The 20,735-nt window shown below is 39.1% G+C and overlaps 1 protein-coding gene across 2 annotated transcripts in view; it reads right to left on the bottom strand.

Annotated features, from left to right (window-relative positions):
• Window positions 1-20,735, bottom strand: part of LOC140145963 (alpha-2,8-sialyltransferase 8B-like) — a 146,148-nt gene that overhangs the window by 95,575 nt on the left and 29,838 nt on the right. The window contains exon 2 of one of the 2 annotated variants that reach the window (XM_072167701.1): window positions 17,222-17,508. The exons of the other annotated variant lie outside the window; for it this stretch is intronic. Within the exon in view, the coding sequence (XP_072023802.1) occupies window positions 17,222-17,227 (6 nt within the window). The 5' untranslated portion in view covers window positions 17,228-17,508. The remainder of the gene's footprint in view (window positions 1-17,221; window positions 17,509-20,735) is intronic. 2 annotated transcript variants of the gene reach the window in all.

A 20,735-nucleotide genomic window follows, 5' to 3' on the forward strand; every position in this document is an offset into this window, starting at 1 on the left:
TTAATACATCGAAAATGTGACTAGAGATATACAATTTGATGACATTCAAAATAATTTAGTATTGAAGAATTTCAACAAATTACAGAACTTTCATTTGTTGACATACTAGCAGTATTGTTAACAATGTTGAATATCATGTTCATAAGCGTAACATTCTCTATACATCTATTTATTAATGTTCATAAACGTATAACAATTTGATACATCTATGTCTTAATGCTCATAAACGTAACATCCTCGATATATCTATTTATTAATGTTCATAAACGTCCTTGATACATCTATTTCTATTTCAATGCTATTTTATCTCCGTATTCTGACAATAAATTTGACCCGAATAACATTTGTAAGAGGTAAAAACCTATCAGGCGGCAAGTGACATGATAGAGCCGGCAACTTGTGACACCGCCCGGCCGTATGGCATTTTCCAATATACTCGGTTAGTTTTGTGGGGTTCATTATCGAACCCCAACGGTTTTAGCTTCTATTTATATTATATTATTTATTAACATAGGCCTATTTGTTTGTGATATTTCAAGCGTTTTAAGATTTCAAAATAATCCCATTCAATTACACGGTTGACGATGGAAATTTACTGAATTTAGAGAATACACTGCGACCACCATCTGTATTATTAGCTAATCCCATAACGAGTTACTGTTCAAATATTTATAAATTATGTTAACATGTTTTAATGTCAACAACACCCCTCACTTAAGGTGGCTGTGTACTCTCAGACATGCATGTAGTAAAAGTGCAATAACTTTGTAATTATTCGCGCAAAACATATAAAAGTATACATTTTTATGAAGGCAAGAAATCAATAAATCTTAATATAAATACAGATTTGGGGTAAAAACAACAATTTTGAAGAAAATCACAAAAAGTGAGTTTTTGGCAATATTTGTTAGGTACATCATAACAAAAAACACTCTTTCCAAAATATTTTATTTTGTTTTTAGCTCAATCTTGAGGCTCCATTCCAAAAACGTTTTTTTTATTTTTTGATATTGGCCTTATTTTTTGAGATATTGACCATAAAAGGCATCAAATGAACTTTTTAAAATTCAAAAACGCCTATTTGCACAAAATGATGCCCAAAATCGGAAATAGACAAAAATATAAAAAAATCAGAAAACCGTTTCTTGAGTCGATCATGCTTTTTACGATGATCATATTTGCTTACCTATAGATGCTGTATTTATTGAGTTATCGTGTACCTAAATCGTCATTTTACCGAGAAAATGAACATTGAAATAATGGCCGTTGAAGTTTAAAGTGGTTACATTTTGCACTTTCATCGAATCTCACAGGAGAATGCATAACTTGATATTTAAATCGGGGGAAAGAACTTGAAAAACCCACATTTTATCAGCTAAAACGGAGCCATTTGACCACTAGGTTGTTGTGAAATCAGTGCTTCCGTGGTGTTTCCATAAGATGCGCCGCGCATGCAGATAAGCTTCGCGTATGCGTCGCGTATTTGTGCGTTAACAAATTGCGTGATACGCAACGCGATGAGTTGTTGCGCGCGTGTACCTTGCTGGTACAACAAAGATTTTCTTTCTTTTCAATTTCAAACACGAGTGGAATAGTGAAATAAAATCCTTAAAATATTGCAGTTGGAGTTTACAAATCTGGATTTTCATTCCTTGTATTTATAAAAAACATAACAAGGTACAAACATATCATAAAAACTCAATTTTGAGAAAGAAACAATGGCTAGAGTACACAGCCGCGTTAACAGACATTAATTCAGTAAATTCTCAATCGGCAGGATTCATAAGTGCTAAAGTAAATATATTTTCTCTTATCGCCTGCCGAAGTTTCCCCATTGAAGGGGTGTGGTATGAACGTTTGGACAGTATTTATTGTGGGACATTAGAGCACATCAGACGTGTCGAATTGCATTCTGAATACGAAGAATGTTCTTTTGATATAAAATAATTTAGATTTTTTGAAATTCGCAAATGATGATTTTTACTTAAAGTGTATGTAGGTGGGATGAAAAGCCGACGATCAATTGAAAATGTTGACCTTTCATATTGAAGATATGGATCTTTTTCCCAAAACACAAAAAAATTAGGTCATTTTGGGAAAAAAACTCCATATCTTCAATATGAAAGTTCAAAATGTTTCAATAGATCGGCTTTTCCTCCCAGCTACATACACTTTAAGAATATGTCATTAGAATTATAAAAATTACTTCGAGGACTGTTATATATCAAAAATATGAAAAATATCAAATTTTTAAATAATTTGTCATAAAATTTGTATTACATCGTGATTTTCAAAAAATTAAAATTATTTGATATCAGAAAGACATTCTTCGTATTAGGAATGCAATTTGATATGTCTGATGTGCTCTCATGTCCCACAAAAAATACTATCGAAACGCTCATTCCAGATCCCTTAAGTACTCTCTTTAATTTACTCAAGGTTGTGTTAGTATAAATGAATTCAGTTATATAAATACAGCCTCTGTGAAAAGGACATGTTGACATAAATTAATTGACTGTGTGGTTATAGTATCATTAACAGATTCTATACGCTATAGCAGAACAACAAGCACATACAGGCAATAAAATAGATGGTCATTGATGCATTTTTAGCCTAAGTGACTGCTCTGCTCTTCAGGATAGGTGAATTCATCAAGTGTCATATGGGGAAGAATTATAATCCATATGGGTATATCATTACCATACATGTATTCAGTTCTTTGGCGTTTACTTATATCCTTCCAAAAATATTGATTTGGGGGGAATCAAGGGAACGTTTTAGCATAAAACAGGGAAGAGTTGGGTTAGTAGTTCTTCCCTGCATGGGGAAAAGTGACTAGTCTTGATACTATAGACGAATCCAATTTCACGCATTCCTACACCTCAATGGCTGCCAAAGTTGGGTGCCCGTCGGCTCCATCTCACCTAAAATGTGAAATGATCCGGCCTTGGAGGGTATATTTTAAACTGCATTCTATCACCTGTGTTACACGTAGACAAAAGAATAATGACAACACAATAGAATCTAACATCGAATTTTAAGCGGCTTTAATCTACCCAATTGGGCAGTCACTACACCAGTTTGGTGCATGCGGGGACCCGTCATGGCCAACCAAATCCTGACCATGACTTGGCTCGTTGGATTCGTCTATAGGTCATGCACACAAAGATCTATGGGCTGGTTTCTGCTTTGCATATATACAAAATCCATTTTCTTTAAGGACACCTAACTATCTAAGGCAGCAATTTGGGGTTCTAAGAAGACAGAACCCCCATTAGCTCTATGAAATAAAATAGTTTGTCTTTCCTTTTAACCTCAGCTTCAGATCAAAATCCTTGATTATCTTCTATGCAATGTCCAAACTTTGCCATGCGACTACCATCTACAGAAGAATTTTAATTATAGGCTGACTTGTCAGCTTTTTAAAACTAGGGGTGTGAGTCACCAGACATAAAAAGAGATGAAAAACAGAAAAAGCATGAAAACAGCTAGCAGATAGCTATATAATTTGGGAATATACTAAACTTTTGTATAGAACAAGTGTTAAAAAAGCTGGAAATCAAAACCAAAAAAGTTGAACTCTTTATGTATACCCCTGTTAAATAATACAGAGCCTTGAGGTGTTTGACAGTCCGAGTTGACTTGACTTGACTTACTTGAGCCCTTTTAACCGTTAGTCCTTAGATGCAATATTTCCGTGTTCAGGCTGTATACCAAGAATTTGATATTTGTAGGGAAGACAGAATCGAATAACTCACAATTAGCAAAAATAAGGCAACAGTTGTTTGTATACGAAAATAATAGTTTCCGGATCTGACAAATACCTACATTTACATAAGGGAGGGAGCAAGAAACAAGAAGGAAAGGTATGGCACATGTACATTGTAGCAACAAACATAAAAGTTTCCTTTTTGAGTCCACTTTTTGTGGGATTCAGGTTGGTGAAGGATATGGCCACAGCCCGATAGCGTGAGGGAATAATTTAGATATTTTGGGATGAATAGACACCCCTTTCTGCAAGTACATGTATAATCTCCTCAGCATTTGGGCAAGCTGTGACACATTTAAGTCCATTTTTGCAGCAGGAACATCCTTTATTTCCACAAGTATTCCTGGAGAGTTTTACATTTGAGTCGTACAAACTTAAGCAAGCTTTGTGAATGTGACTCCACTTCTGCAACATTTGGACATGGAAAGACAAGTTTGTTGAAGAAGAAGTTAGAACAATTGGTCCAGCTTGTTGTCTTATATGGTGGCAGAGAAAAAGATCCTTTAAAAGGTTTACGGTTTACTCAATTCATGGCGATGGTATCACCAAATAAAGCATCACTTGATCTAAAGAGCAGCATATTTTCAGTCTGCGATTTCTTTTGCAGGCCATACTACGGAGAAAGCTCTCAAACAATGACTTGGATCCAAAGCAAAGGGGTTGGAAACGCTCTGACACTGTACTAGCACTAGAAGATGTAGCACCACAAAGCTTGCTTAAGTTTGTATGATGCAAATGTAAACTACCCTCCAGGAATCCTTGTGGAAATAATGGATGTTCCTGTCGCAAAATTGAAGTGTCACAGCTTTTGGAGATTGCAGAGGAGAAAATATATTATTAACAGATTATACTTGCAGATGAGTCCAAAAGACAGCTACTTTGCTTCAGAAGCTGATATAATAAATAAATGTAGATATTTATATAGTGCTTTATGCTGTAAACAACCTCAAAAAGCTTGACATTTATTCCACTGTTATTAGAATATGTCGAAACCAGGTTGCAGCCTACAAATGGCGCAGGGTTCATTAGTACAACGACTGTGACTACCCCTAACAGCTTTCCATTGCACCTGGGTGGGGTGAGGGATATCTTGGGTTACAGTGCAAGTGAAGACTTGGTGCTTTAGAAAAACACAAAATTTAATTCTGTGTCACCTGACACCTATTCAAAGACTCTAAAATCATTGTCATATCTGCTTCAGAAGCCAAAATATACCTATTTATACCATGTGGCGGTGGCCATTTTGGCGGCCATCTTAGATTTCTGTGTGAATGAAGACATCAGTGTTTTAGAATACTACAAATTTAAATTCTTCTATGAAATATATTCAAGGACACTAAATCATCATCATATCTGCTTCAGAAGAGGAGATATATCTAATCATATGTGACGGCGGCCATTTTGGTGGCCATCTTGGATTACAGTGTGAATGAAGACATCAGTGTGTTAGACTTGTGCAAATTTGAATTCCCTGACCTCTTAAACCTATTCAAAGACACTAAATTCATCATTATATCTGCTTCAGAAGCTGAGATACAGCTACTTATATGTTGTGGCAGCCATTTTGGCGGCCATCTTGGATAAAAAGAATTCCCCAAAGTGGATTTTGGTGGACTTTGGATATGATATTCTATGATACCTTCTGCTTCTTCGGTGCAAAAATCAGCTTTGTACCAATTTTTTCCGGGTTGCACCTGTTTTTCATCTTCAACGACCATACTACAAGTATTTTTCCAGTATCAATAAAACTATAATGAGGCTATTAATGTAGCCCAACTGTACGTACAATCTGGCAATACCGCTAGATCTTAAAGAAATGAAAATATCTGTTGCAATTTTCGGATTTGCATAAAAGTAATTCTAGTTTATCCAAGTTGTAAAACAATTATTTCTTTTAATACAAACACATTCCTTGGTAAGACAACTTTATAGCACTGTTTGAATATCAACATGCAGTAGTAATGACAAATTTAAATGTACACTATCGCCTCTGTAGTTTCCTGATTACATAAACAGCACGATTATTTTCTGCAACGCTGTGAGGAATAAGTAGACCAAAACCCATCGCAAATAGCGCGAGAAATGCTCACCCATAAAGTAATAGTATAGACTTAGAATATAAATAACTTTTCTATTGAGGGCGCTTTTCAAAATGGCCGCCAAATTGACTACATTTGACTTTATCTCAGCTCTAGAGGTTCATAGAGACCGGACGTTGGTGTCTAAACATAAGTTTTCAGGGTCAAATAACCCCCCAAAATAACTACTAGTATAGACTAATAGAATATGATTAACTTTTCAATTCTTCTTCTTTCGTGTCCTTACATCAAACTGTACTTATCCACTGAGAAACACACTTTTGTGCCCGTTGAGAAAATTGCGCCAGATCGTCTGTCGTCACAGGATATTTCAAAAGCGGGCATTCCAGCAGATGCTGCATCGTCTGTGGCTCTTGTCCACAATCACACATGGTCGGGCCACTGATGTATCCCCATTTGTGAAGGGTATCCTTGCAACGTCCAACACCGGTTCGGAGGCGGTTAAGGCATCTCCAGTTTGCCCAGACTTCGTTTGCTCTTGGAGGTAGTGATTCTGTGGGTTGAATCCCCATCTCAGTGGTGACTGCTTCAGATGAAAGCCTTTCTTTCCACATCTGGGTGCGAGCCTCTGATGATGTTGTTTGCAGAGAGAGGGTGCTTGTGATGAAGCTTTTCATTGACTTCAGCCGTCTGGTTGGTGGTGTGTGGTTGAAGAGGGGGTGTCTCACGTCCGTGGTCTGTTTACGGCGTTCCTCTTTGCTTGCCACAGCTCTCCGGATGTCAGGTGGTGCGATACCTGCCAAGAAGTAGACCTTGTCCATGTTGGTAGGCCTTAGACATCCTGTGATGGAGCGGCAGCTTGCGTTGAGTGCAGAGTCTAGCTTCCTAGCATTTGATGATCTCTCCCAAGCAGGGCATGCGTATTCCGCGGTGGAGAAACTCAAAGCCAGTGCTGTTGATCTGATGGTATCTGGGCTAGCACCCCATCTGGTGTTTCCAAGTTTGCGCAAGATGTTGTTGCGTGTGCTGACCTTGGCCTTGGTCTTCTCCACGTGGGCCTTGTAGGATAGGCGTCGATCTAGTGTGACCCCCAGGTACACTTGGTTAGGGCAGAAAGGGAGCTTGGTACCAGACCAGGTGATGCTCAACTGTCGCTTGGCTTCCTTGTTGATAAGGTGGAAGGCACAGACCTGGGTTTGCGCGCAGTTGATTCTCGTCGTAGTACTCTCCTAGTCCAGTCAGTGTATCTGTCAGAGTGTCTTCGATCACCTCAAAGCTGGTACTCTGGCTGGTTACGCACAAGTCATCTGCATTATAAACCGCTTGGTTTGGCTGTCAACTGGCTGGTCGTTAGTATAGATGTTGTATAGCAGAGGAGCTAGGACACTTCCTTGGGTGAGTCCGTTTCGTTGTCTGCGCCATCGGCTTCGCTTCCCTCCTAGTTCAACAAAGAACCTTCTGTTCTGGAGCAGGGTTTGTAGAAGCCTGGTGAGGTGAACATCCTTAGTCATCTCAAGCACTTTGGCGAGTAGCCGGCGATGGTTGACGGTGTCATAGGCTGCAGAAAGGTCGACGAAGACAGCACCTGTGATCTGCCCTCTCTCAAATCCATCCTCAATGTGTTGGGTGAGGTTTAGCAGCTGGCTGGTTGTTGATTTCCCTGGGCGGAAGCCAGCTTGTTCAGGGATCAGTAGACCATCTACATGTGACGCAAGGCGGTTCAGGATGAGCCGCTCAAACAGCTTATAGCTATGGCATAGCAGAGATATTGGTCTGAAGCTCTTTGCCTCTGATGGCAGAACTGGAGGATCCATTCCTTTGTACGCGGTCCAAAGTGTTTCATCTGTTCAACAGAGACATCATCCAGTCCGCATGCTTTTCCATTCTTCAGGCTGGTGATTCCCTCTTCCAGCTCATCCATTGAGAAGGGGTTGGTGAAACCTTGGTCTTCATTATATTTGTTCCAATCCACTTGAACCTTCGGATGTTTTGTGGTGTTTTCCCATTCAGGAGGAGTTGGTGGGCTACCTGGTTAGTGGTGGTGTTGTAGTGTTGTTCAGCTTCTCTGGGATCGTTGCTCAGTTTCCGAATGAGAGTCCATGCCTTCTTGCTGTTATTGGTCATGTCTGTTGATTCAATCAGGTTTTGCCATGACTGACGTTGTTGTTCTCCAATAGCTGACATCAACCTTTCCCCTGTGGCAGTAGTGGCTTCATCAAAAAGGTCCGATTCGAACATGGCTTTATACTCTTCATATAGGTCGGCTGTTTCCGAAGTGAGTCCACATATGTAGCTGGTACGGCAGCCTCTAGGGATGTTCTTCCTGGCGTTTTCTTTGATGGTTTTCACAAAGAGATCGTAGTTCTCAGGTGATGCTTTTATGTTGGAGACTGCTGCATCTAAGTCACTAGAGAAACCTTCCCAGTTTGCCTTTTGGTAGTTGAATCTTCTACGGAATGGTACTGAGGCTGGGTTTACAGCTGCTCTGATCTGTAGACCGATTGGTCGGTGCTAAGTGCGGGGGATGGGATCCATCACCATCTTGTGACACAGTTGAGCAACTCTGTTACTAGCAAAGGCCAGGTCGGGGTTGTATCCACGTTTCCATCGGCTACTGTTGAATGACTTAGGCTGTTTAGGGTCGTGGATAAGGCTTAGCTGTTGTTGATCTACCCATTCCTCTACCATTTCGCCATCCTCATCGGTTTTATCATAGCCCCATACCGTGCTATGGCTGTTGAAGTCTCCAATGATTACCCTTGTTTTAGTCTGGGTATTCCCCATTGGGTCCTTGAAGTCGAACGGAGAGCCAGGTGGTTTATAAACGGAGGATATGATGATTCCACTGAGTTCTATGGTCAGGATTTCTATGTTGTTCTCATCTGACTTGGAAGTAGACTCAATGATTGTGCTTTCTTTGACGAACACTGCACTACCGTATTTCTCGTGTGGTCTTTCTACGGCAAGCTTCATTCCACTGATCTTGGGTCGGGTGTTGCCTTTCCCGCGGTGAGTCTCTTGGAGACATAGGACGTCACAATCAGTTTCCTTGCATATGTTGGTGATGAGCTCTTCTTTCACCCTAGAGAGCCCCTCGACGTTGGCAGACAATATTGTCAATGCCGGCCTTGAGAAAGGCCCGAGTTGATGACACTGACGTCTGTTGCAGTCTCGAGGCATTGCAGCTGATTAGCAGTACACCATACAGTGGTGGTGTAAGGTGGTGGCGGAATTAGCAGAGTTGCTTAACAAAACTGGCTGAGTTGCTTAGCAAAACTGGTAGGAGTCGCGAACGTAAACGCTTCTGCCATGACTCCCTTTTCTATTGAGAGCGCTTTTCAAAATGACCGCCAAATTGACTACTTTTGACTTTATCTTAGCGTTAGAGGTTCATAGGCCTGACGTTGGTGTCTAAACATATGTTTTTAGAGTGAAGGAACCCCCAAATACTACTATACTAGACTTGGACGCAGTAGGGGTGGACAGACCCGGGCGCTTCTCAGCAGCTAGTGGTGATCAGAAGTTGGAGCAGACCATCAACCTTTCATCAAAATGCAGCGATGGTGTCATTGGCCATTCCAGAAACAGTACATCGCTCAATGGGATCTTATCTATCATGAAATGATGGCTGTGAAAAACTTGCACAGATAATTTATTGGTGTCGACGGGAGTACCTCAGAGGCATGGCACCATCATGATTCATCATCTTCAGTCACTAACACACAAGAAGGGCACGTTCAAGAGATGACGAAGTTCACTGAAAAGAGAGGGTCACCGTTCTCTGCAGAGTGCCCCACAGAGCTCCACAACTTCGTCACCAAGCATGTGATGACATCAGAAATCAGAAACGATGTAATAAATGCGTCTGAAAAAGGAAAGAACAAATATCACGCTTTCCACAGTGAAAGGATAATCAAGAAATCTGTAAAACTGAGAGACACTATTTACAGACGGAATCTCAAAAAAATGGCCTCAATCAAAAACAAACCCAAGAGAACAGTCCAGAAAGTCATCGCAGCCATGAATATGACTGACAAATCCAGTGGATAGAGATAGAGGTCTTGGCACTGATGACCTTCTGACATATGATGTCGTACCTTCCCCATTGCTGTTTGGTGATGACGGTTTAATGACCAAACCAGAAAAGAGCCAACTTGTTCGGGAATTAGAGGAAACCCTCAAGCCTGATGACTATTGCTACCGGCATCAAGATGATTCAGCCTTCCTAATATAGATGTCATGGCAGCAATCCACAGAGTGCCTCTATCAGGACTTACACGTTTCCCTGATCTGCTCTCAAAGTTTGCAGAAACAACCTCTCTGTATCATCACTATGGCAGATGTGATTATATCTTTGACATTTACCATGATGACCCATCGGTGAAAGATACAGAGGGGTTGAGGAGATGCAACACAACTCCAGTGGTATAGAGCTCAATGGAGCTATCTACACCAATTCCAAAGGACATGTCGACGTTCTGGCCATCAAGCCTAAACAAACTGCTGCTGGAAACACTAGTGTATGAATTCTTGCGTGATAGGTCCATGGAAATGCATAAAGAGCCAACTGTTCTTAGCCAGCTATGCATTGACAGTGACAAATGGAAGTGCATAAAGATCCAAAATGGAACAGAATATAACATGCAGCACCTGCAGTCTCGAGTTGAGGAGGCAGATCTCCGTATACCCATGCATGTCCTAGATTGTGTCCGAGTTGGTCACAAAACATGCGTTGTTATATCCAACGATACTGATGTAACAGTTGCCCTGCTGTTTTATATAGCTACCTTTCTTCACGAGGGTCTTCAGAAACTGTGGGTAAGAGCAGGGAGAGGCAACACTACCCGTTTCGTCCCTCTCCACATTCTGTATGCAAGATAGGGCCCTCAGATGTGCACAGTGCTTCCTTCGCTACATAGCCTCACAGGATGTGACATCACCACAAAAATAGGAACAAAGGAAGCAGCCCTCAAGGCCAACCCTGTGGTTTACTTGCCATTATGCAGTCATGTCTACAGCAGAATTCACCACGACCTTTGCAGGACTTAAACCCCATTAAACCAAGATAAACCTCATTGAAAACAGCTCAACTATGTTAAATCAGGGATGTGTCTCATATCCATGGATAAATCCACAAGCACATGTTTCTGATTTACCTGTGCATTATTGCAATGGGCTGTGGGGAAATATGTATCATGATTTCAGTTGGATGCAACAGGGACATCATCCAGTCCGCATGCTTTTCCATTCTTCAGGCTGGTGATTCCCTCATCCATTGAGAAGGGGTTGGTGAAACCTTGGTCTTCATTATATTTGTTCCAATCCACTTGAACCTTCGGATGTTTTGTGGTTGTTTTCCCATTCAGGAGGAGTTGGTGGGCTACTTGGTTAGCGGTGGTGTTGTAGTGTTGTTCAGCTTCTCTTGGATCGTTGCTCAGTTTCCGAATGAGAGTCCATGCCTTCTTGCTGTTATTGGTCATGTCTGTTGATTCAATCAGGTTTTGCCATGACTGACGTTGTTGTTCTCCAATAGCTGACATCAACCTTTCCCCTGTGGCAGTAGTGGCTTCATCAAAAAGGTCCGATTCGAACATGGCTTTATACTCTTCATATAAGTCGACTGTTTCCGAAGTGAGTCCAGAGATGTAGCTGGTACGGCAGCCTCTAGGGCTGTTCTTCCTGGCGTTTTCTTTGATGGTTTTCACAAAGAGATCGTAGTTCTCAGGTGATGCTTCTATGTTGGAGACTGCTGCATCTAAGTCACTAGAGAAACCTTCCCAGTTTGCCTTATGGTAGTTGAATCTTCTACGGAATGGTACTGAGGCTGGGCTTACAGCTGCTCTGATCTGTAGACCGATTGGTCGGTGCTGAGTGCGGGGGATGGGATCCATCACCATTTTGTGACACAGTTGAGCAACTCTGTTACTAGCAAAGGCCAGGTCGGGGTTGTATCCACGTTTCCATCGGCTACTGTTGAATGACTTAGGCTGTTTAGGGTCGTGGATAAGGCTTAGCTGTTGTTGATCTATCCATTCCTCTACCATTTCGCCATCCTCATCGGTTTTATCATAGCCCCATACCGTGCTATGGCTGTTGAAGTCTCCAATGATTACCCTTGTTTTAGTCTGGGTATTCCCCATTGGGTCCTTGAAGTCGAACGGAGAACCAGGTGGTTTATAAACGGAGGATATGATGATTCCACTGAGTTCTATTGTCAGGATTTCTATGTTGTTCTCATCTGACTTGGAAGTAGACTCAATGATTGTGCTTTCCTTGACGAACACTGCACTACCGTATTTCTCGTGTGGTCTTTCTACGGCAAGCTTCATTCCACTGATCTTGGGTCGGGTGTTGCCTTTCCCGCGGTGAGTCTCTTGGAGACATAGGACGTCACAATCAGTTTCCTTGCATATGTTGGTGATGAGCTCTTCTTTCACCCTAGAGAGCCCCTGAGACAATACTGTCAATGCCGGCCTTGAGAAAGGCTCGAGTTGATGACACTGACGTCTGTTGCAGTCTCGAGGCATTGCAGCTGATTAGCAGTACACCATACAGTGGTGGTGTAAGGTGGTGGCAGAATTAGCAGAGTTGCTTAACAAAACTGGCTGAGTTGCTTAGCAAAACTGGCAGGAGTCGCGAACATGTTTCTGATTTACCTGTGCATTATTGCAATGGGCTGTGGGGAAATAGGTATCATGATTTCAGTCGGATGCACCATTACAAAGCAAACGCACAGTAACAATACTGTGCGTGGCCTTTGTTTTCCAAATGAGAACAAAAGTATGCATATTGTTAACCAGGCTTGTTGATGGTACAACTCATGTCAAACTTGTCAGAGTAATTGTGATTGTATCACACAAGTAAATGAGAAACATGTGATTTTTTAGCTCTCTATCGGGCAGTCAGAACTCCATATTTGGGAGGGCTCGACAACAATCTTCCCAAGTTTATTTTCAGCTTCTATGGCGAAAATTGATTAAACCGATCACCCGACGGTGCCCCTTTGAGGTTGGAGCTATCACAAGTCAGCTGTTGAGCACAATTTGCCATTGAAATTATACCTTCGACTGCTATGAAATTTTGGAATTCTCTCTTCGGAAAAATAGCTCGACAACAGCTTTCCTGTGACATTTTTCTGTCTCCGCAGGAGGTAGTATGCTTTGAAATTGACACCTAAAATGCCGCACATTGCGCGGCATGTAGGCCGATTGTACAAATTTATATTCCGACAAGTACTCTCATTTCCGCCCAATATCGAGAGCCCAATATATATCCCCCACCTCTCTGCGCCATACATAAATTCGCCTATCGCCATTTCCGAATGTTCTAAAAGGTAATCACGCTTCCTCAGCATGTGCAATAAATTAGCATTAAAATTAATCTTATTCTATAGGGATTCTAGAAACACCTAGCACGTGGCGACAATGGTGTGGATATATCAAGTTCATGAATTATGCATTAGAATTTTTTCAAACTCATATGTTGTATAATTGAAGACCGAATAAAAAAGACTAGCTTGCGTATGCCGTCCTGTAAACCAGACCAAAAATGCCATACTGCGCAGGTCAGCAACCAATCACGGCGCGCCTTTGTCATGACGTCAGACGCAAACTAGTCTTTTTAATTCGGTCTTTAATTATTAGGTTGTAGCCTCAGCGCTCATTAGCAGCTTTATCAGGACCGCGACACTCCGGAGGACAGCAGAGGACAGAAAAATGTGACTCTCGTGCTAGTCTCCTACACAACCAGTTAATTATGCTTTTGTTCATACCGCATACAGTCTGGCCCGCGCCCGAGACTAGCAGGAGAGTCACATTTTCTGTCCTCACATCGGTATAGGCCGTCTGCACGTTAATTGTACGGAGTGTCGCTTCTCTACCTTTATTTTCTCTGGCTTTATCGTTGAAGACAAGTTGGAAAACCGTTATGCTGTGACAATGGGAATACACATCAAACAAGGTTTAATTTCATGATTACATGAAATCTGATTATCAATGGAAAAACTTTGGCTGGAGAAGTTGAAGCTGACGTTCATGGCGACACTTTGGATGTGATAATTTGACATCATGGATTGTTTTGTGCAAAATTTGAGGTATTTTTGTGCCATTTAATACGCGGTGAGTCAGCAGGCCGACTGGCATGCAGGCTAGGCTCGACTAGGCCGCAATCATCGTGCATGCGTGTCTACATCATAATAATAGGTTGAAATGATGGGATTGAAAAGACCGGCTAGCTATTTGATTTCTCTGCATATGATACGAGATGTATGTGCTGTGCCGTGTTCAACGCACAAACGGCATGTCATGATCATGATGATGTTTCATTTGAACTGCAATGTATGGTATGATACGCCTAGCCGCGCCTATGGCCGGCTTCATTGCTGTTCAAATACATGTACTAAAGTATTGCAATTGTATTGCGTTGATATAATTCGGAATAATTCGTTTTAAAGTATTTGCTTCCCCATGCGTGGTTGGTCATGTTGGTGGTATGTAGGCCTATGTCAGTTTTTTACATTCTACTGAGTACTGTTGCAATATTTTTGCATGCATACCCATGTTCGTTTCAAGACTATGACTGAGAAATTTGCTTTTTGTTTGTTAAGATAAAAATAAAAATAAAATGCAAGAATCATCTTTCCCCACACAATACCTCTTACAAGGTGTTGATATTGGCCCTTTCGATGCAAAACAAAGCACAAATGAAGGAAAGAAAACAAAACAATAATGTTTTTGATTTTTTATTCAATTACACATACAAAAAAGTAATGGCCTATGAAAAGACCCCCTAAATATAATAATATTAATATTATTTTAGTCCTGAATACAAAATATAATAATAAACAAGCATAAAATAATCTGATACGAAAATTTGTTACTCTGAAACGTTACAATCGTAATTTTCAGTCAAAAAATCCACAAGAAATGACTCTTGATACTAGGCCTAGGCCTATATTTAAAAAACAGAAACGGCTGCCTGCATCTGAAACTCTTCATATCTGAAAGTTTGAAGGTCTTATTTCATACATCAGAATTATTTCCAAGATTGCAAGATGGCTTTAGGTGACCGTGGCCCTATTGGCTAATGCACAAATTTAGATTTTCTTTCTATTTAAATAATACTATAGTATGTTAAAGCTTATGCCCTGTAGATTACATTCGGTTCTTGAGATATGGCCTGTCAAAATGGCGCGAAACCAAAACAAAAAATTGGCAACAACTTTCTTTTTATTTTCTATATTTTTGACAAGTCCAGTTGCCAGATGATTTTCTAATTACATGCACGAATTATGCAAAGTAAAGATTTCAGATAACCACATACAATTAAAAGAGCTATGGCACTGAGGCATGGTACATGGGTAGAACACACACTATACTACAAAATTACGATTGCGTTTTGGCAAATTTCAATTTGCATAATTAATTAGGGCCACTTATTAGAAAAGTTGATTAGGGCCCTAATTAATTATGCAAATGGTTTTATATCTTATTTTGTAGCCGATCTGAACATTTCACTTTGTATAATTCTTGCATAATATATAATTAGAAAATAAGGCCTACCTGACAACATTGCATAACAAAAATAAAAGAAAGTTGTTGCCAACTTCTTGGTTACGTGCCATTTTGACAGGCCATATTTTGGTAACCGAATATCCGATTAAAATAAAATTTTCAAACTTGTAATCAGGAGAGAATGGGCTCACATATTTCAATCCAATAGCGTTACCTTAAAGCTAGCATTATAAGTGTCTCCTTAACTAATAACAAAAGGTGCCTACTGGTATCTTGGAGGCATTGTCTTTTTTAAAGACATTTCTTGTTTACTTCAAATTGCAGTATGTTAAGGGCTGGGGTATGAGCGACCTTGAAGTTCCGGTATCTGGAGAGGGGAAGCAATGAGTTACCCCAAATCACAGCGGCAGGTAGTGACTGGGCCGCCGAGTGCTAATATATATTGTTTTTGGAAGGTTCGTGTTTGTTTTAAATTTTGGGGCGTTTTTCCAAAATTTGATATTTTTGGTCATATTTCAAAAAAGCCATACTGCAGTTACTGTCTAAATGAATAAATTAAAATTATAATATATCATATGACACAAATACCACAAATCTAACAACATGTTTAAATAGTATGATTTATGGATGACATATATGATACAGAAACTACTTGAGGGTGCAATGCCTGACTATCCATGACACCTTGCTATAAATAACACCCTCTACAACACATCTTCAGATTTTGACATTTGGTTCTTCAAGTATTCCATGGCCACAAACAAACAAACAAACAAACTGGGACACGTGATCCAAGCACAATCACTTTCATGAATGATGGTCCATCATATCTGGTGCATGGACCAAATTTAGAACGATTTCTCCAAACTTCATTCCCGAAGGTCATGGGGGTTTAAGAAAACCTGAAGCTCTACATCTTAGCCAAATTTGGTGCATTTCATTTAGAAAAGAATGGTGATAAAGCACCCATGTGATAGTAGGCTTTTTGTGCTGCAACTCCATCCTTTGCGCTTGTTTTAGTGATAAAATGTTTACCCCATCACCTTACCGACAGGACCGGCCGTCAAAGATCGGGGGTGGGGTGGGGTGGGGGGGGGGGGTTGAAGCCCATCATTGGTTTCTATAGTCAAATCAATGATTTTTTATTTCACTCTAGTCATTATTCCTACTACCTTTTTACTTGTCAGTTGAAATAGTAATTTCCTTTGATGTTAAGGAGAACATTCGGTGAAAATCGCATTTTGTAGAATTTTTAGCCGAAGCTCAATTGTGCCTATACTTTTGTACATAGCTAGAATTTCCCAAATTTGCATGGGCGCCCTCACATTATGACATCATAGCGACATTATGTGAATGTTTGTACTTATTTTGGTATCACTAGATTGGACTAGATAAATGGACTGAAAACAAACAAGGGAGTTTTTAAACCGAAATATTCAACCTCCATCATTATGTTGTTTTACATACCAGGAAATTGTAATTATCCATAATTACCCAGCAAACACATAAACGTTTTAAAAACGTTTTAAATAAGTCATATTTTGGCTTTTGGTTTAGGCAAAAACGTTTTAATAACATTAAAATTTCGGGTTATATAAAGGTCATGATAACGTTTTAAAACGTTTTGTATAAACACACACTACAACAATATTTTTAAATGTTTTCAAAAAATGTTATTGTAAACTATTTTCTGCAAATATTTTTGCCAAATATAGTGTCAATACTTAAATAACATTATGTTAAAGTATTTTCTCTCTCTCTTTCTTGCCACGCACTAGGGGGGACGGCCCAAATAAGCAATTTTTGTCATGGAGGAAACTTCCCCCTGACCACCCTCCCCCTTCCCGGCAGCTACGCCACAGTACGGACACCGTTTATTAAAGACAAATCTATACACATACCTTCATGATTAGTAATGTTTTACGTTCTCGTTGTTCGGGCGAGACCAAGATAAGTGGAGCCAGAACCGTCCTCTCTTGCGAAATTCGCGGGTTTATGTTTTGGACGTGTAACGACGCATAAATTGACAACTCGAGTCATGTGCAGATGCGTCAACTTTCCATCGTCCTCCAGTTTCTAGGACACAAATCTGCACTTTTGTTGAAACGACCACTTTTCGACGACATTCGTGGCTATTATTTTTACCGCCGTCAAAAACGAAAACTCACTAGTGTGTTCCTGGCCAGACCTAGTGTGGACAAAAGTATGTTAAACACACCACTGAAGTAACATGTATATAACCAAATTACGGTAAGCATTAATAAACGAGTGACAACTAGTAAATTAAAAATTAATGTTTTGTTTCTCATCCAGAGGATTTTCATAAATTGATGATGGAGAGATAATTTTTTTCTTTAATGTAAAATTAGTATTGCTAGTAGTTTCGTTCTTTCCCAACAGTGCTAGGCGTTTTAAAAATTGTGTATGTGTAATTTGTATTTCGTTCACGCCATGCCTGGTGGTCAGTAAAGGCCCCAGTTGTCTTGGATGTTGGTTGGTTCCTTTATTCTTTTAAATTGTATGTTTAAATTGCTTGAATAAAGATGATGGAATAAATCAATAATTCACCATTCTGGAGTACGTGGAAAGGCTTTGGAGTGGTTCAGGAGCTATCTTACCAACAGAAAACAATTTGTTGTGTTCAATAATTGTAAATCTTCTTTAAGTACAGTTCAATGCGGTGTTCCCCAAGGTTCAGTATTGGGTCCCCTTCTTTTTATTATTTTCCTTAATGATATTGTTTATTCTTCAAAAGATTTGTCCTTTTTTATTTATGCAGATGATACAAATGCTATTATGTCCAATCCGAACCTTGATGAACTTATTTGTTCTGTTAATAATCAATTAATTAATATTTCTGTATGGTTCAAAGCCAATAAGTTGTCCCTTAATATTCAAAAAAACGAATTATATTATGTTATAAAAACCGTTATAGCGATCGCACATACCACAATACTCATATATTTATATATAGATGGCAATGAACTTATTAAAGTAACTCGTACTAAATTTTTGTTTTTTTGGCTTTTGGTTTTGGTAAAAACGTTTTAATAACATTAAAATGTCGGGTTATATAAAGGTTATGATAACGTTTTAAAACGTTTTGTATGAAAATACACTACAACTTTTTTTTTTTTTCAATGTTTTCAAAAATGTTATTGTAAACTATTTTTGCAAACATTTTTGCCAAATATTGTGTCAATACTTAAATAACATTATGTTAAAATATTTAAATCCAGGAAACACAGAAATGTTCTGAAAATGTTTTTTTCTAAACCTTTTAATAACATTTAAATGTCGGGTTATATAAATGTCATGAAAATGTTTTTAAAACGTTATTGAAAATATTGTGGGCAAACATTTTTCGCAAAATATTTTTTCAACCCCAAAATAACATTCTGTTTAGAATGTGTTGTATCAAGTTTTCAAGAATGTTTTTGGAATGTTATTAAAACGTTTTTATACCCTTTATATAACCCGACATTTAAACGTTTTCTGTAAAACATTTTTGTTTGCTGAGCAGTAGATTATCAAAAACGTTTTTTAAGATTATGAAAACGTTTTATACTCTTAATATACCCTTTATATAACCCGACATTTAAACGTTTTCTGACAACCTTTTATAACCTTTTGCGAATGATGTCTAAAACGTTTTGTGTTTGCTGGGATGGTATGATCATACCTCTTATGTTACCAATATTGTTTCAAGATTATAGTGGAATCTTATTTCGTCTAAAGCACATTCTTTCGTGTGATACGTTATTTACCTTGTACAATACATTAGTTCTACCTCATCTACACTACTATTTTTGTGAAACAAAAGAGAATTATCAGTTTATGTACCTATTCTACCTCAGACGTATTGAATTGCATTCTGAATACGAAGCATGTCTTTCTGGTATCAAATAATTTTCATTTTTTGAAAATCACGATATAATACAAATTTTATGACAAATTATAAATATTTGATATTTTTCAAATTTTTGATATATAACAGTCTTCGAAGTAAATTGTATAAATCTAATGATATATTCTTAAAGTGTATGTAGCTGGGAGGAAAAGCAGATGATCAATTGAACATTTTGACCTTTCATATTGAAGATATGGATTTTTTCCCAAAAAGACCTAATTTGTTTTTGGTGTTTTGGGACAAAAAATCCATATCTTACATTGCGAATTTCAAAAAATCAAAATTATTTGATATCAGAATGACATTCGTCGTATTCAGAATGAAATTCGATATGTCTGATGTACTCTAATGCCCACAATAAATACTGTTCAAACGTTCATACCCCTTCCCTTAACTGTTTTATAAATATCCTAAGAGCTACATGTACAGTCAGGCCAAATATGTTTAGGATGTCATTGCTGTGCAAGTACCATCAACACGATATGTTACATGTAGATCTTCAGATTTTAACCAAAAATGACCCCTAAATGGCCTTTGATCCAAAATCGGAGTACATATTTTGTGCACCAGCAAAGGAAAATGCATGTGTGTAAGTCCCAACTCTGTATTATGAAATTTGTGGAAGTAGTTGTATTTTTAGTGAACATCACGATTTGGGGCATTGACCAGAACTGGGTGATATTTGGCCTTCATTGTCAAAAAATAGCTCAAAATGACAAAAACTGCCTAATTGTATCAAAAAGTGGGTGAGGAGCACGCCCTCTACCCCGGCGTGATTTGCAATTGTATCTTTCATTAATACATTCTCGTTCATTAATTGGTTAAACAAGTATCACGGTGAAATAACAGGGAACATGGTTACTCGCCCGGGTTACTTGTTTCACGGCGGTATTACAGTAGAGGTTACAACATTTTCACGGTAAGCTTTAGCCATGTTAGCCATTCAACTGTGTGCGTGCTACGTGAATGTGCATCAAATCAAAGCAAGGCCCAAGCCTAGCCTTGACTAGGCCTAGCCTACATGTATCCGTTTCTAATATTTAACCAATCAATGAACACAGAATATATTAATGAAGGATATAAAACAAATATTTACTGCTCTAAATTCGGGATCTGGTGGAATCTATTGGTCCCCTCGGTGAACTACAGACCGTGAGCCTACTATGTTTTACTAAATAGGCCTATATAGTAGGCCCACGGTATCCAGTTCACCTCTAGGACCAATATATTCCACCAGATCCCTCATGAGCTGTAAATATTTGTATAATATCAAATGGGGTCTAGACCCTCAGACTGGATATCGGTAAAAGCTAAAAAGGTTGGCAAACTGTTATCATTTTCCCCGTGCATGATGTCCATGTAACGATTTGCCTGTATCTGCTTATTCCAGGATTTAGAAGAGGACACGTGTAGAGTACCACGGTTTGATAACAATTCTGTGGCATCTCCAACAGTGACTTGCAAACGACCCAAACCCAAACCGGATTCATGTCGTGTGGCTCAAC

This window comes from Amphiura filiformis, chromosome 2, assembly GCF_039555335.1.
Source record: "Amphiura filiformis chromosome 2, Afil_fr2py, whole genome shotgun sequence".
NCBI classification, from domain to species: domain Eukaryota; kingdom Metazoa; phylum Echinodermata; class Ophiuroidea; order Amphilepidida; family Amphiuridae; genus Amphiura; species Amphiura filiformis.